The sequence below is a fragment of the Phasianus colchicus genome, chromosome 8, assembly GCF_987193195.1.
Source record: "Phasianus colchicus chromosome 8, bPhaCol1.hap1.1, whole genome shotgun sequence".
Lineage (NCBI taxonomy): Eukaryota > Metazoa > Chordata > Aves > Galliformes > Phasianidae > Phasianus > Phasianus colchicus.
In genome coordinates this window covers 4,019,484-4,032,953 of record NC_143443.1, presented here as the reverse complement: position 1 = coordinate 4,032,953, position 13,470 = coordinate 4,019,484, and the positions used below count along the sequence as shown (strand labels likewise).

At 41.8% G+C, this 13,470-nt stretch overlaps 1 protein-coding gene across 5 annotated transcripts in view; it reads left to right on the top strand.

Moving 5' to 3' along the window:
- RASGEF1A (RasGEF domain family member 1A) overlaps positions 1 to 13,470 on the top strand; it is a 150,007-nt gene that overhangs the window by 127,005 nt on the left and 9,532 nt on the right. For 3 of the 5 annotated variants that reach the window (XM_090144744.1, XM_031602498.2, XM_031602497.2), the window contains 3 exons: positions 643 to 822; positions 6,624 to 6,752; positions 11,588 to 11,725. In XM_090144744.1, coding sequence (XP_090000870.1) covers positions 643 to 822; positions 6,624 to 6,752; positions 11,588 to 11,725 — 447 coding nt within the window. Of the gene's footprint in view, positions 1 to 642; positions 823 to 2,153; positions 2,544 to 4,850; positions 5,030 to 6,623; positions 6,753 to 11,587; positions 11,726 to 13,470 lie in introns of those variants that run through there. The other 2 variants (XM_090144746.1, XM_090144745.1) reach the window with 2 other exon arrangements.

Sequence of the window (13,470 nt, the reverse complement as noted above, 5' to 3'; positions counted from 1 at the left end):
TTTTGGTGTTGCGACAGCAGGTTTGTTTCCTAAGCAAAAATCTCCAAAGAGACTGTTATTAGAGCTGTATGTTACAGCAAGTCCATATTACAGCACGCGGTGCCTCACAGCCCACGGTGTGAGGAAAGGTACAGCCCTGCTGCATGCGATAGCCATGTGCAGGAGAAGATGCCCTTCTGCAAAGACATCCACCTACAGAAGTGGGGAAGGATTTATTATCATAAGTCAGGTGTTTTGCCCAACGATGACCTCAAAGAAGGAGGAAGAGAGATGCTGTATCACAGTTGTTGTTTGCTCGGTAAGGCAGAATCCAGAAAACGTTTTGCAGTTCATCCCTGTTTAGTTTTACGCATGAGGAGCCAAGGGAAAACTGGAGAGGAAAGGAAAATTGAGCACAGTGAAGAGAATTTTTACAGTTTCTCCATCTGCAAGCCCCAGTCCTGTAGTTTCATGTGCATTTCAAACCCGAAATGCAACTCAAATATGTGCGACCGCATGGATCAGAACATACCTCTCATGTCCAGGGTGCACTGAAGTCAAGTATATAATTGTGTGTAATGTGTGCCTCTGTAAAACCCATACAGAAGACGTACTCAAAACAACCTTGTCTTTTCCTTTTTTTTCTTTTGCCACTTTCCACAGGAAACTATGCCCCAGACGCCAATATTTTCCAGCATGCTTGGCTCCAGCTGTAGTGGACAAGTGCAGCCTGATATGGGAGAGAGATGCGTGGACCCCGTTTATCAGGATGGGAACATTGTTTCTGGATCATTGGAGGCCTTGATAGAGCGCCTGGTACCCACCATGGACTATTATCCAGATGTAAGTAGGCACTGAAGGGTTTGTTTTCTTCCTGTAGTTTTCCTAAGATAGCACCAATCTGAATCCTAAACACAAGAAATTCTTCCTCCATCCAAATCACGATGAGGATGTAGACTAAAGAAGCATTTCTTTTGCTTGTAATACTCATTCACTAAATATGTTACTCCTTTCTGCTTTTTAATAAGAACACCTGTTAGAAAGATAAGCCACCTTGAACCCAAATGGGCGCCTTGAGAGCCAATTAAAAGCAGCATTAGCCACAATTATCGGGCCCTCTAAGGTGCTTTACCTCTAATGCAGCCAAGATTAACGTCTAACCATCTCCTACCTGGGGAAGTGGACCAACTCTTTCAGCTGAAACCAGTTCTAGGGATTTGTTTGTTTTGTTTTCCCCTTCATTTTCTATGCATCTCCTAGTTAGACCATCAGAAAAAAAAAAAAAAATTGATACAACACATTGATTGCAATTAAAATGCTGTCTCTCTCAATACATTTCTATGAGCGAGTGCTGTAATAACACTTCTGAGCCTAGAAATGATTTGGCAATGATTGGATGTCCTCACTGCAGTCCCCTGAAGTGAATGTTGCTGGTAACTCTAGGGCACGATGTAAGATTCTGAATGAGCAATATTACTAAGTGATCACACTATCACTCAAAATGTCCCTTTGTACCCATCAGCGAAAGGCATCATTTAAACAAACTGCCAGAAAATCAGATTATATAGCATATATTCCATCCGAGCTGTGAAAAAGCAGCATGACAGAAACAACCCAACTCTTTCTAGGACTGACAGAGCGACAGGAGTCTGCAGTCAGTGTTGACTGCTGTGTTGAACTTACCTGTGGCAGAGCAGGCCATGCTAGCCTGTACCTCATGGAACATTTCTCCATCTCATCAGCATAGAACTTACTTACTGTGCTTTCACATTGGTCACAATAAAACCTCCTTAAGCTCTCGATGCACACCACCCAGTTAACAATCACTATACACAGTAAGTGCACTCCCCTTCCATATGAGACCCCCCCCACGAGTTCAGTGGTACAAGCAGCAGAATTCCAAGCAATTATTAGTGAGATATTAAAACAGGAAAAAAATCAGGATGTCTTAATTTTCTGGTTCAATCCTAAACCACTCATTTAATTACGCTTATGTACAATTGCACTAACTTCAATGGATGCTTAGTACCAAATCCTTTATAAGGCACAGAGAAATATCCATAGTTGGGCATTCAACTTGACTTTTTCTCCACCCCTAAATATTTGGTGTAGAGAGAAGGCAGAGCTCAAAGAGAAACACAAAATCCAGTATACCAGTGAAACAGCTCTAGGCTGCCAAAGGCAAACGTTCCAAGGAATCAGCTCCAGCCCCTTTTCTTTAATACTAGTTAACATTGTTACTTGCTGCTTGGATTTCTGGAATATCCCTAAGTTTTTTAAGTATCTGTTAATGTACATCCCTTATTGTAACGTAGAATCTATATATAACACTGCTACTCTGAAAATGCTTCCATAAAGCTAGCGTTACTTCAGGGATCTGTGAGTTATTTTGGAATGTTGTTGGTTTCCATGGTGCTCTCACATATCCCATGCAGGGGAGCATCACGATCCACGTGAGCACAGAGCCCACCAGGAGGCTGGGGTTCAGATGGACAGCAAACTGACAGCTGAGTGATACAGCAGAAGCAATCGAGGGAACTCCTGGGACAGGGAGCTGGAAAATGGTGTCAAACCAAATTCGTCTCCTATACAGCAGGACGCATTCTTTTAGTTAAATGAGATCACCCAATTTAGTTGAAAGGATTAATTTGACAGCAAGTGGATGAATAGGCTTTGAATGACAGAGATGGAACCGTGTTTGAGTCACTTCCAAATGGAAGCTTCGGATTTCAATTCAGATTTCTGTTTATACTTCATTTCTTGCCCATTTCTATTTTTAGGGAAGTTAGAGTGATAGCCATTTAGTGTGGAGGTGCTGTCAGAAGGGGGACCAATACCTTTTGCTCAAGAGGGAGGTGTGAGCACCTCCCAGCCTCCTGTCTCTGGCTGAAGGTGCACAGAAGGACAGCAAGGCAACTCCAGTTAACTTTCATCAAGAGAAGATATTTGTTCTGTTAGCAGAGGTTACCTTTAGTTTCAGGGAAACACGTTTATAAATTACTGCACTGCTCCAAATTTCCAGATTAATACAGCTGAAAGCAATGCTTAGAAGGCACACGAAGCTGAAGATTGCAGTCACCTTCCAGATGGAAAAAAGGGGGTGGAGGAGAAAGCAAACAGTATCTTTCTGTTCTCGTTACAGAGCAAAACAAAAATGTATTTGCCATGTTGGCAGAACAAGAGACAGACGAGAAAGGACAGGAAAGATAAGGACCTACATTTGTATACTGCTCTTTTGAGGTTTGTTTGTGTAGAGGGACTTGCTCAGCTCACAGGAAAATGTATACTTGTGAGACAGAGGAGTTCGAGAGGTTAGGAATGGAATGTATCAGTCTGCAACCCTCGTGCCCAAGCAAAAAACATTTTAAGAAAATATTTCACAAACATAAGACTGAGCAGTGAGGGCACAAAGGGATTTTTTTCTTTTTTTTTTCCCTTCCCCAGACAACAGGAGTACATTGTTGGGTCAGGGAGTAACAATTCTTTAGTCTTGCGTGCTTGCCTTTTTTTAAATATAATTCAGCTCATCTCTTAGCAACAACTTTAGGCACTAAAGGAATCTGCCTTCTTTTTCTCTTGTAAAGCACAAGACCCTTTTTGTGTCAGCTAAGTTCTTCCAAATGCAGAAAGGAATTTTTTTTTTTTTGCCTTTTCTCTGACATACCTGTCACTTTTGTGGGGTAAGCAGAGCTTAACTTTCAGTCTCGCAGCTTACTGCATGGAAAAAATGGCATCTGGTGACATTCCTGATGCTTGCTGAACTTGTGTGTCTATCAAATCGTGTTTCTGAGTCCTTCATATCAGTTGTAGCTTCCATGGAAATAAATAAGAGGCATTACATATGGAATGGCCTGCAGTGGAGTACAGGTGTAACAAATAACAGAAATCCTTGATCTAGAGAAGACATCTGAGATTCACATGAAGTATTTGCTGTCCATTACAACCATATTCCTAATGACTGTGACCTACTGCTAAGCTGCAGTGATGGCTCAGTTCAGCCTCAATTGGACAGGAAGTGGTTATTAGCAGCAAGGCAGAGATGAGGCTCAGCCCTGCTCTAGGATATGTTTAAGTCATTTCTTACTTGCAGTTAACCCATTACCAGCATAAGCAACGCAATATCAAAAAAGAAACAGAAAAGCAGGCTGAGGAATAAGAGCAGATCCTCATGAATTGTAAACCTGTGTGTCTTAATTGACCATAGAGGAACAATTTTGTTTGCCAACGAACTGAGCCCAGTCCCAGCAATGTGACTTGAAAAGTGGAGTGAAAGTACAGCAGATGGGTTCCAGAAGGATGATAATTTGTTTCTAGAACTTAGCAGTTCAGTGTGGTCTGGAAAAATACTGCACGTGTCCAATGCAGATGCTATGGATTAAGAGAGAAAGCAAGGCTTGAATGGAAAGCTGTGCTTTTATGGCCACGTATGTTCCCATGTCTTTCCAATTCAGCACTTTTTTGGACGTCATACACAACACTATCAGAGAGACCAAACAGAAGTACAGGTCACGTAGGTCGTTCTTTTCTTACAGTGCAAAAAGAGGGGAATGTACTCTAAGCAGGGCTTTCTTGCAGTTACTCTAAACAAACACTATCCCACATCACACAGGCTTCCACCAAGAAGACCAACACTAGAATTAGTACAACGAGCAAAATTATATCTTTCCTTAAAAGAAAAAAATAAAAAAAAAAACAATTTATCAGAGCTGAAGTCACTGACGGGGCAGGGCAGCTTCATTTCTGTTCCTTGCCACTTCAATGTACAGGCATCTTTCTGGCAGGCTTCCACACTCCCAGTGCACAAGAACGTGGGCAAGAAATGAAAGTACACGAGTCCATAATTGTTTTTCACCTCTTTCTTTCTTAAATAGAAAATAGGGTAAAAACGAGAGCTGCTTCATGTTTCCAGAACAGACATTTTCACACAACAGCTGCTGCACCCAACAGCTAAATGCCTTTCCCAGATAGGCCAGGCTCACAGTTCCAAGTTCAGGGATGCGCAGATAGAAACAAGCACAGAAACTGGCTAAAAAGGAGTCAAGATAACCAGGTACAGATTATTCCCCCAAAACCAACACTACTCTCTCTCATGTTTTAGTTCCTAATGGGAGTTGTATCAGTTTAAGGATCATTCTCACATACATCAGCATAAAAGGTTCTGATACGTTGTCCCCATAAGATAAGTGTCTTGTTTTGCAAAACATTTTAGCTCTTCAGCCTAATGTTCAAATCAGAACGCATATTTTAAACGCCTCTGCTGTATCACAGTCTGTTTCTTCATTAGCTTCCTCCACAAGTTTGGGACAGAGCTAGATTTTCCAGAGATATGTGCTTAATCTATTATATACTTCATGCGCTCTCACATTCTCAACACACTGACTTCTAGTTAACTGCATTTATTTTTAAAACAACAACAAAAAGCCCCACTCCTTTCCTCCCCAACCCCCCAACTTCTGATATTTGGCATATTTTAGTGTTAAATTTCTGCTGTAGGCACTAGAGAAGTTGAAACATTATTCTTTAGTACCAATTCCTTGTAGTTAAAGAGAAATCCTGTAGTCTTTCGTGGAGTCAGAGATATCACTGTTTACCTATAAGTGCATTCTAGAGATTACAAGCTGCAAAATTCAGTATTATTAGCACAGATGCTATGTTTTAGACATCTGGCCTATGTTTCCTTGCCCAATCCAAGGTGGTTCACTGACTGCTGACACACCTGGCCGTGTTCTGCCAACTCACACTTCTAATAAACCGTGGTGCAGATGGCAAAGCAACAGCATGCTCTGCAAACGTAAAACAGGGTAAATGAAATCTGTAGTCAAGGAGATGCCCTACAATTTCCCAACTGCAGATTTTATCAGAAAGCCTCAATAGAAAGACAGAAATCCTTACGAGATGCTACTGTTGTTACTCTAGCGATTACATCCAAATACAGAAGACATGTTTGAAACACTGAAGCAAGATCAGGACATGAAGGCGTTCATTCTCACATCAACACGACTGCACAGAGTTTGATTTGGAATATAATGCATTACAGTTTTTAAAGTGGAAATAGAAAGGCTATTTCTAGTGAGAAATAATAACTGTTGACACTTCCTAGCACTGTTCATGCTGAAGAGATCCTGAAACGGGCCCCATACTGCTTAAGTCAGGCCTAAAATTGAATTATTGTCATATGGCCTCAATCTAAGATATAGCTTATGTCAGTGATGATGGGGAAAAAGGAAAAGAACCATACATGAATAAATTATAGCTGTGGTTTGGAACACACACAGAGCAGTTTTCTCTTGCTTGAAGAAGGGCAATCACTTTGGAAGAAATCAAGAAATAGCAGTATTTGCATGACATAAACATCCTATATGGGATGTATTTCATTTGTCCTTTTGGTGAGTGATGACTAGTTAGGCATATTATGTTTGGAATTCTGAAAACAGCAGCAGCAGCCTTAAAGCCTATTGTGAAGAAGAAATGCAGAGCTAGAAAACACCACCAAATCTCTGAAAGAGGGAAAAATTACACAAAGTTTACGTGACATAAAGCTAGATTCCTGTTTTATAGACTACTTTTTGTTACAAGTCTCCAGGGAAGACAGATGATCCTCACTGGTTATTCAAACTTGCTTTTTCCCCTCTCTGCTCCCACAGAGGACTTACATCTTCACTTTCCTGTTGAGCTCCCGAGTCTTCATTCACCCACACGAGCTCCTAGCTAAAGTGGGACAGATCTGCATTAAACAGAAGCAGCAGCTGGAAGCCGGGACCGAGGCAGAAAAGGTAAATGAACCATCATCGTGTTCTGCAGCTGGCAATGCTAGTGGCATTTATTTGCCACCCTTTCCTTTTTGTTGTAAAGTTAGATAGATTGTTAAAGAATAAATTGAAATTGTCATTAGCACATATTGCTGAATGTGCTTTTATCGAGCTCCTTGAAGCTCTATTGCTTCTTTGAGAACTACTAATGTATGATGTATAGTGGTTTAGCTTGGAAAAAATGCAACTTTGCTCCAGCATGCAGCACTGACCTGCAACTTAGAGCAGTGTGTATCTGCCACAAACCTGCCCAGCAAGTTGTTTGGGCTTTTGCCAAGCAAGGTCTGTCTGGAATCTGATCACAGTCACCCCATCACGTTCTCAGAGATGGGAGCTCTGCTGTAGCTGCACTAAAAACCTGTTTTTGATGGAGAGTTACAAGTCAGTGTGATGGTAAATCAGGAAATTTCATCTGATGAAAATTAAGGGATGCAGTACTCAAAATAGTAGCCTATGCTTGCACATCTGATTACACAGCTTTACCACAACTGATTAAACCCAACTGGGTCAGTTTATGATATGCACTTATATCCATTTAAGTCTCCCCATATGGAGAAAGTGCACTGAAGGACCTGACTAAAGATGAAATACCAGAATAGTCCCAGCTGGGATGCAAATGTAAGTGACAGAAACAAGGATGAAATCAGCAAATACTTAAAGATCTGAACTGTTCAAATCCTGTGCTTATTTTAGATCCATTCTTCTACTATGAGAAATAATAAGCTCACATTCCTGATTCTCAGCACATCGATGGTCTCATTTCTTTTTCTCCTTGTAGCAGCAAGACTCCTAGTAGGGAGCATGAAAAGTAGCCCTTGAGGTTTGGCAACTCAGAGTTTTTGACATCAGTACTGACCTAAGGGCTTCTCTCTCACTTACTATTCCTGCTCTGCGGTCTCATGTTATATCACAACATTCCTCCACAGGAAAAAAAAAAAACAAACCCAAACACAAAACACTTAATGCAGGTTGACTTTTATGCAGGTCAGTTACCTCATCCACTCATCAAGCAGCTGTGTAGCTATGTCAGTTATGGGGTCAGGGAGGACAGATGCAAGAACTATCGCATTCTGAACGTGTAGTTCACATCACCATCCTCAACAGGCTCACAACTTAGCACCCTCAACCTGGTACACTGTAAATGGCAGTGTTTCCTCAGCTCTGCCTAACTAAACAGCAGAGGTAGGAACTTGCAAGAGATCCTGGGACCACCTGAAACAAGGGGTAAAGCTGTCTAGAGAAACGTGATGACAACTGACAGCGGTCTGTAGGTAGTATCAAGACATGTCATCTGAAATACTTGGATTTAAAAGTAAAGGATTACAAGATGCAACTCTTCTGTGAATAACAATACGCTTAGGAGTTTTAAAACCAAAACAGAAGCTGGGCAATAAGTCATAGAACGGCCTGGGTTGAAAAGGACCACAATGCTCATCTTGTTCCAACCCCCTGCTATGTGCAGGGTCGCCAACCAGCAGACCAGGCTGCCCAGAGCCACATCCAGCCTGGCCTTGAATGCCTGCAGGGATGGGGCATCCACAGCCTCCTTGGGCAACCTGTTCCAGTGCCTCACCACCCTGTGGGTGAAAAACTTCCTCCTAATATCCAACCTAAACCTCCCCTGGCTCAATTTAAAACCATTCCCTCTTGTCCTATCACTATGATAGGACATTTGTCCTATCATGAACATTTGTGCCCCCTCCTGTTTATACACTCCCTTCAAGTACTGGTTCTCTTCTCCAAGCTAAACAAGCCCAGTTCCCCTCAACCTTTTTTCACAGGAGAGGTGCTCCAGCCCTCTGATAACTTAAAGTAGTGTGATTCTGTCTTTTCAGCAGATCTATTAAGTAACATCGTGGCTTCCACCCTGACACGAAATAGCATTACATTCTAACAACAGGATGTGAAATAGAGCTGCTCATATTGCAAAACGCCCAGACTGTCAGACCTTCTGCTGGCAGTTTGGAAACAGGCCTACAGAAGAGCCAACAGCAAGGTGACAATAAAACACAAGGTTTGGAAGGCTGCCTTAATTTACGTGCTTTTCTAGGTGCTTTTCCTGTTATGCCCTTGATTCCTTTCTACCCTCTTAGTATGAACTCTGTAGTCTTTTCCTGCTCACTAAACACAACATTATTGGAAAACACTACCTAAGATTTCTGACATCCCTCTTAAATGACTCCTTTGCAGACCTCCACCATAAGCACCTGTATGTTTTACAGGAAATAAAAAGCTCCTAGCATTTGCAAACATTTGTTTTTAAACAAATACAAGATCATTTTACATGCAGCATGGAAATTCTCAGCTCCAAGCCATTCTACTTATTCACTGTCATAACCCACTGGAGTATCATCAGCTACCAGCACCTTCTAATTAAGTGGCTCCGCAGCAGGAAATGGCTGGCAGAAGTAGTTAAAGCAGCTCTGATCATGTCTGATAAGAGGGTTTGCATAAACAAACTAAGACAAGAAGCTGGCTGACTTGTTGCCCTGGTAGTGTGTGAGCTGGAAAAGTGGCCAGGAGCCAGGTTTTGAGGTTAGGAACCACAATGCTGATCGTTTGTTTTTGACATCATTTGCTAACAGAGAAGTCCAGAAGAAAACAGCTGAGAGAAAAGCAGATTAAAAAGAAAAATGGGATATCTTGGAGGCCTTCTGGACAAACGTAAAAACAAAGGGTTTCACAGTTTAAAGATATCAATTTTCATACACTTGTCGCTATAGCTACGCTCAAGTTAAATTTTATCCCTTCACGTCAAGCTGAACTCTCTAGAAGCACGTTAGAAATTGGACTCAAGCAAGATGGTCACAGAAAACAAAAACTCTTTTACAGTATTACTTGATGACCAAAATACTGAAGTATTTTTCTTCTCAAAAAAATACCTCAGGGAGCAGTATTCCCCTAGATTTCAGAGAACTCAGGCCTTGCAGGGAAAGGCTGATATCTGGAGCAGAGCTACTGAAGCAGTAGGTTTATTGCAAGCGTGACAAAAAAGAAAACACACTGCTGCCCACGTATCTGTGATTTCTATCTAGGTTACCACAGATCACAGGTGGCAAGCCTGTCACGCTGCTTTGGGCTTCATTAGGATGCACCTGAAACTGGAATCTCACGTTTTGCTGAGCTACTGGCTTTTAGCGTTGCATTCAAAATACATCTCTTTTCCACAAACATTAAAAGCATCAGATAAAGCAATAAGCCTTTTACACCTGTAATCCCAAAGAGAAATACTGCTTGCTGTTGTCCTGCAAAGAATGCCTATTTGTTGCAAAGAAAGCAAGTCACAGCGACTCCTGAGCGTGGGTATGTGCAATAATAAGTCAGTATTCACACAGAGCTGCTCACATCACAGCCAGAGCATTTTGGGATCTTTGTTCCCCCATCCTTCCATATTCAATTCCAAAAGATAATAAACAATAATAATACCACCAAGAGGAATTTTGAAGCAGCTTTTGATGGTCAGTGCAGTAAGCATGTACCTCCTCTGTTAGCTCTGATGGAACGGAAGCACGCTGGCTGGCTAATTAGTTATCTTATATCACAACAGAATTATTCATTCTCTTAACAATTACAGGCTCCACACATCCTCTAGTGAGCAAGCACAACCTGTATGTTCCTCAAGGCAGATGACAATGGGAGTTTAGTGGACTGACAGCTATAATACAGAGTTCAGACTCTGCCTGGAAAGATGTTGAAGTTGGGTCCCAGAGCAGCAGCATTAGCAGAAACCAAACTTTCAGATCTGATCATTATATGATCAGATGATGTTTTTGGTCAGGAAGCTCCATCAGCTCTTGTAAAACATCAACTATTGGTCTTAGAAAGCGAGTTCTTGTAGCAACACACACATGGCAAAATCACCTTCTGTAACCCCTAAGTTGCTGACGAGGAACGCAACAAGGAAAATATATGGCAGATAAGGAGAAGGAACTGCTGTGTAATGGAGCATCAGTTTACGCAAGGAGAGGTAAACAATGAAAGCTTCCTCATTTTCCTCTCAGTGCATCACAAGCTGGGTGGAAAATAAATATACCTTGAATTAAGTTTTGATTCTTTTTATCTGTTAAGTCTTCTAGCTCCCCCAGTTTTGCAAGAGCACCCCTTCAGCTGCAGAGAGCAGCCTCAATAAATCTGTGCTGCTCACAGAACTGGCATCCAATTCAGGTCTAACTGATGAAAAGCTTTAGAATATTCACAAGTAACAGAAGAACTTAATAAGTGGCTGTCCTTCCCTGTTCTGTCATTGATATATTTTTGAGTAACGGCCAATACTGATTTTCAAAGTCCATTTTTATTTGGATGTCGTGGAGAGAACACAGACACGCCTTTCCTACTGTTTCGATATACAGATCCATATGGAGGGTCTGCTAAATTCTGTAGAACAGAAGTGTCTTTATGAACCTCTCTCACAAGCTATACCTGGTACATGCTGCATTAGGCATGCACTTGAAATGAAACACGAAGGTACTGCTGCCCCAGATGGCAGAAATCAAACTCAAGTCCCATTGGCTTTAATCAAATAAGACGCTTAAACTATCCTGTCATCTCCTTGGCTTCATACAATTAACCTTGAAGATATCTTCAAAGCACTTGTTAAGAGACATGACCAAGCTATCCTGAAACAGGACTAATACATATTGTTGAGGAGTACGGTTCAAGTTCAACGTGTTCTTTTTTCTCCCTTTCATTTGCTACAAGCGCAAGGTATTTTCAAGTGCGTCTAGATTTATGCAAGTCTTCATCAGGATCTGCTGTCAGGAAGGTCTATGGTCAGTAATTAACTCAGTGTTTCTTTCCAGGCAAAGCTGAAGTCCTTCGCTGCCAAAATCATCCAGCTCCTGAAGGAATGGACTGAAACTTTCCCCTACGATTTCCAAGATGAAAAATCCATGAAGGAGTTGAAGGAGATCGCTCACAGGATCACACAGTGTGATGAGGTAGGGGTGAAGGGGCAGGAGTAAAAACCTTAAGTTGGAAAACAGTATTTGTGTCAGCCTTTACACGTAGTTCATCACATCACAAACTGTTGGTCCTACGCACAGGGTTTTCTAAACGGACTACAGCAGCAGCTGCTAGGCTGCCCTGTAGCTACAGGTCAGGGGCTGAGTAATGAAGTTAATGGTCCATTAGCAGGAACTATGTATAATCACCAAGCATAAGAGACAGAACTCACAACGATATGAAAAATGATGCAGGAGGAGAAAGGAAAGAACAGCGACGCTAATGGCACGATGTAGTTAACTTGCATGCTGCACTACATGCCATCTTTTGTGCTTTGCTACTGCTCCGCAGGTCCCACAAAAACATCAAGTAGTTTGTAGAAGCATAGAATAGCTTTGGTTGGAAAATGGTTGGAAAAGACCTTAAAGATCATGTAGTTCCAACCCTCTGCCATGGGCAGGCATGGATCAGGGTGCCCAGAGCCCCATCCAGCCTGGCATTGAACACCTCCAGGGATGGGGCATCCAAAGCTTTTCCAAGCAACCTCTTCCTCACTACCTGAGATAAGTTAGTGTCCTCCAGCTGAAAAAGACGTTTATGAGGGACTTCTGGTGTGCCATGCACAGTATTTTCACAAAGGATGTTCTTTGAGCTCTGCTAGCCAGCAAGTCACCAATCCTACCAGGTCTGAGTAGGGGGAGGAAAAGCAAAAACACCCTAGAACTCCCAAGGAGGGCAAGGGAATCACCTGCAATGTGTTTGTGTGAACACGAAGGGTTACTTTGCAGAAGTTTCTCCTTCTTTTGAAGCCCAAAACTTCAAGATACTCTTGAGAGCAATTAGCAGGAAATGGGAAGACAATTGTATCGTAAGCTGTTTTTGTTGATTCAAGCACGGAGAAAATGAAGAGCAACAGGTTTTTCAGCACTGTGTGAATCAGTGATAGGGCAGTGACAGGCGTTACCAGGTTGTCAAAAGGAAATATGTCAGTTGTGTTGCATCAGCAAAATTGTTTACCTGGCTGCTGCTAAATGTCACTGCCTGAGTAAGAAGAGAAAAGCAGATAGGATTATATTATGCCTTCTATTCCCTCTGTAAACAGGACAGAGATGTGCACCTTGGCAGAGATACAACTGTGAGAGGGAACTTGGCAAAACAGTGATTGTTGAGCATGTATATCTTGGTATTTTGTTTGTTCACTATTTTAAACGAGAAAAACGTTGTGACATTTCCCTCTCTTCCCCTTTCCTCTCAAGTTGTATGTATGATTAAATTCTCACTCAGGAGAAAACACCTCAGAATGGCTCAGCACTCAGCTGTCTGAAGCTTCTGGGATGATGTCCATTAATTACAGCATCATATTATTTATCTCCTTAACAAAGCTACAAGTCATCAGGAAAGAGCTATGCCCTTCTGTCTTCTAGGAGACACAATGTGATACTGACCAAAAAAAAAAACCAGCTCTCAATATTTGCTGCCTCTTTCCTGTTCTAAGAAATTTCCCATACTGTGCTTCAGCAAAGAATTATGGTAATGATTCAGATTTTTTTTAAGTTACTATATTAAAGCTTTTCCAAATCCCTGTAAAGCACTATTCTCACATGGATGACAGCAGAACAAAACAAGAACTGACACACAGCAGTCACGCTCGTCCTCGTAATACAAGGCTGTGTATGTTAGGCACAGGACTGTTGGAACACAGACGTGGATGAGTTATTTTCAACACATTGACACTGGAAAC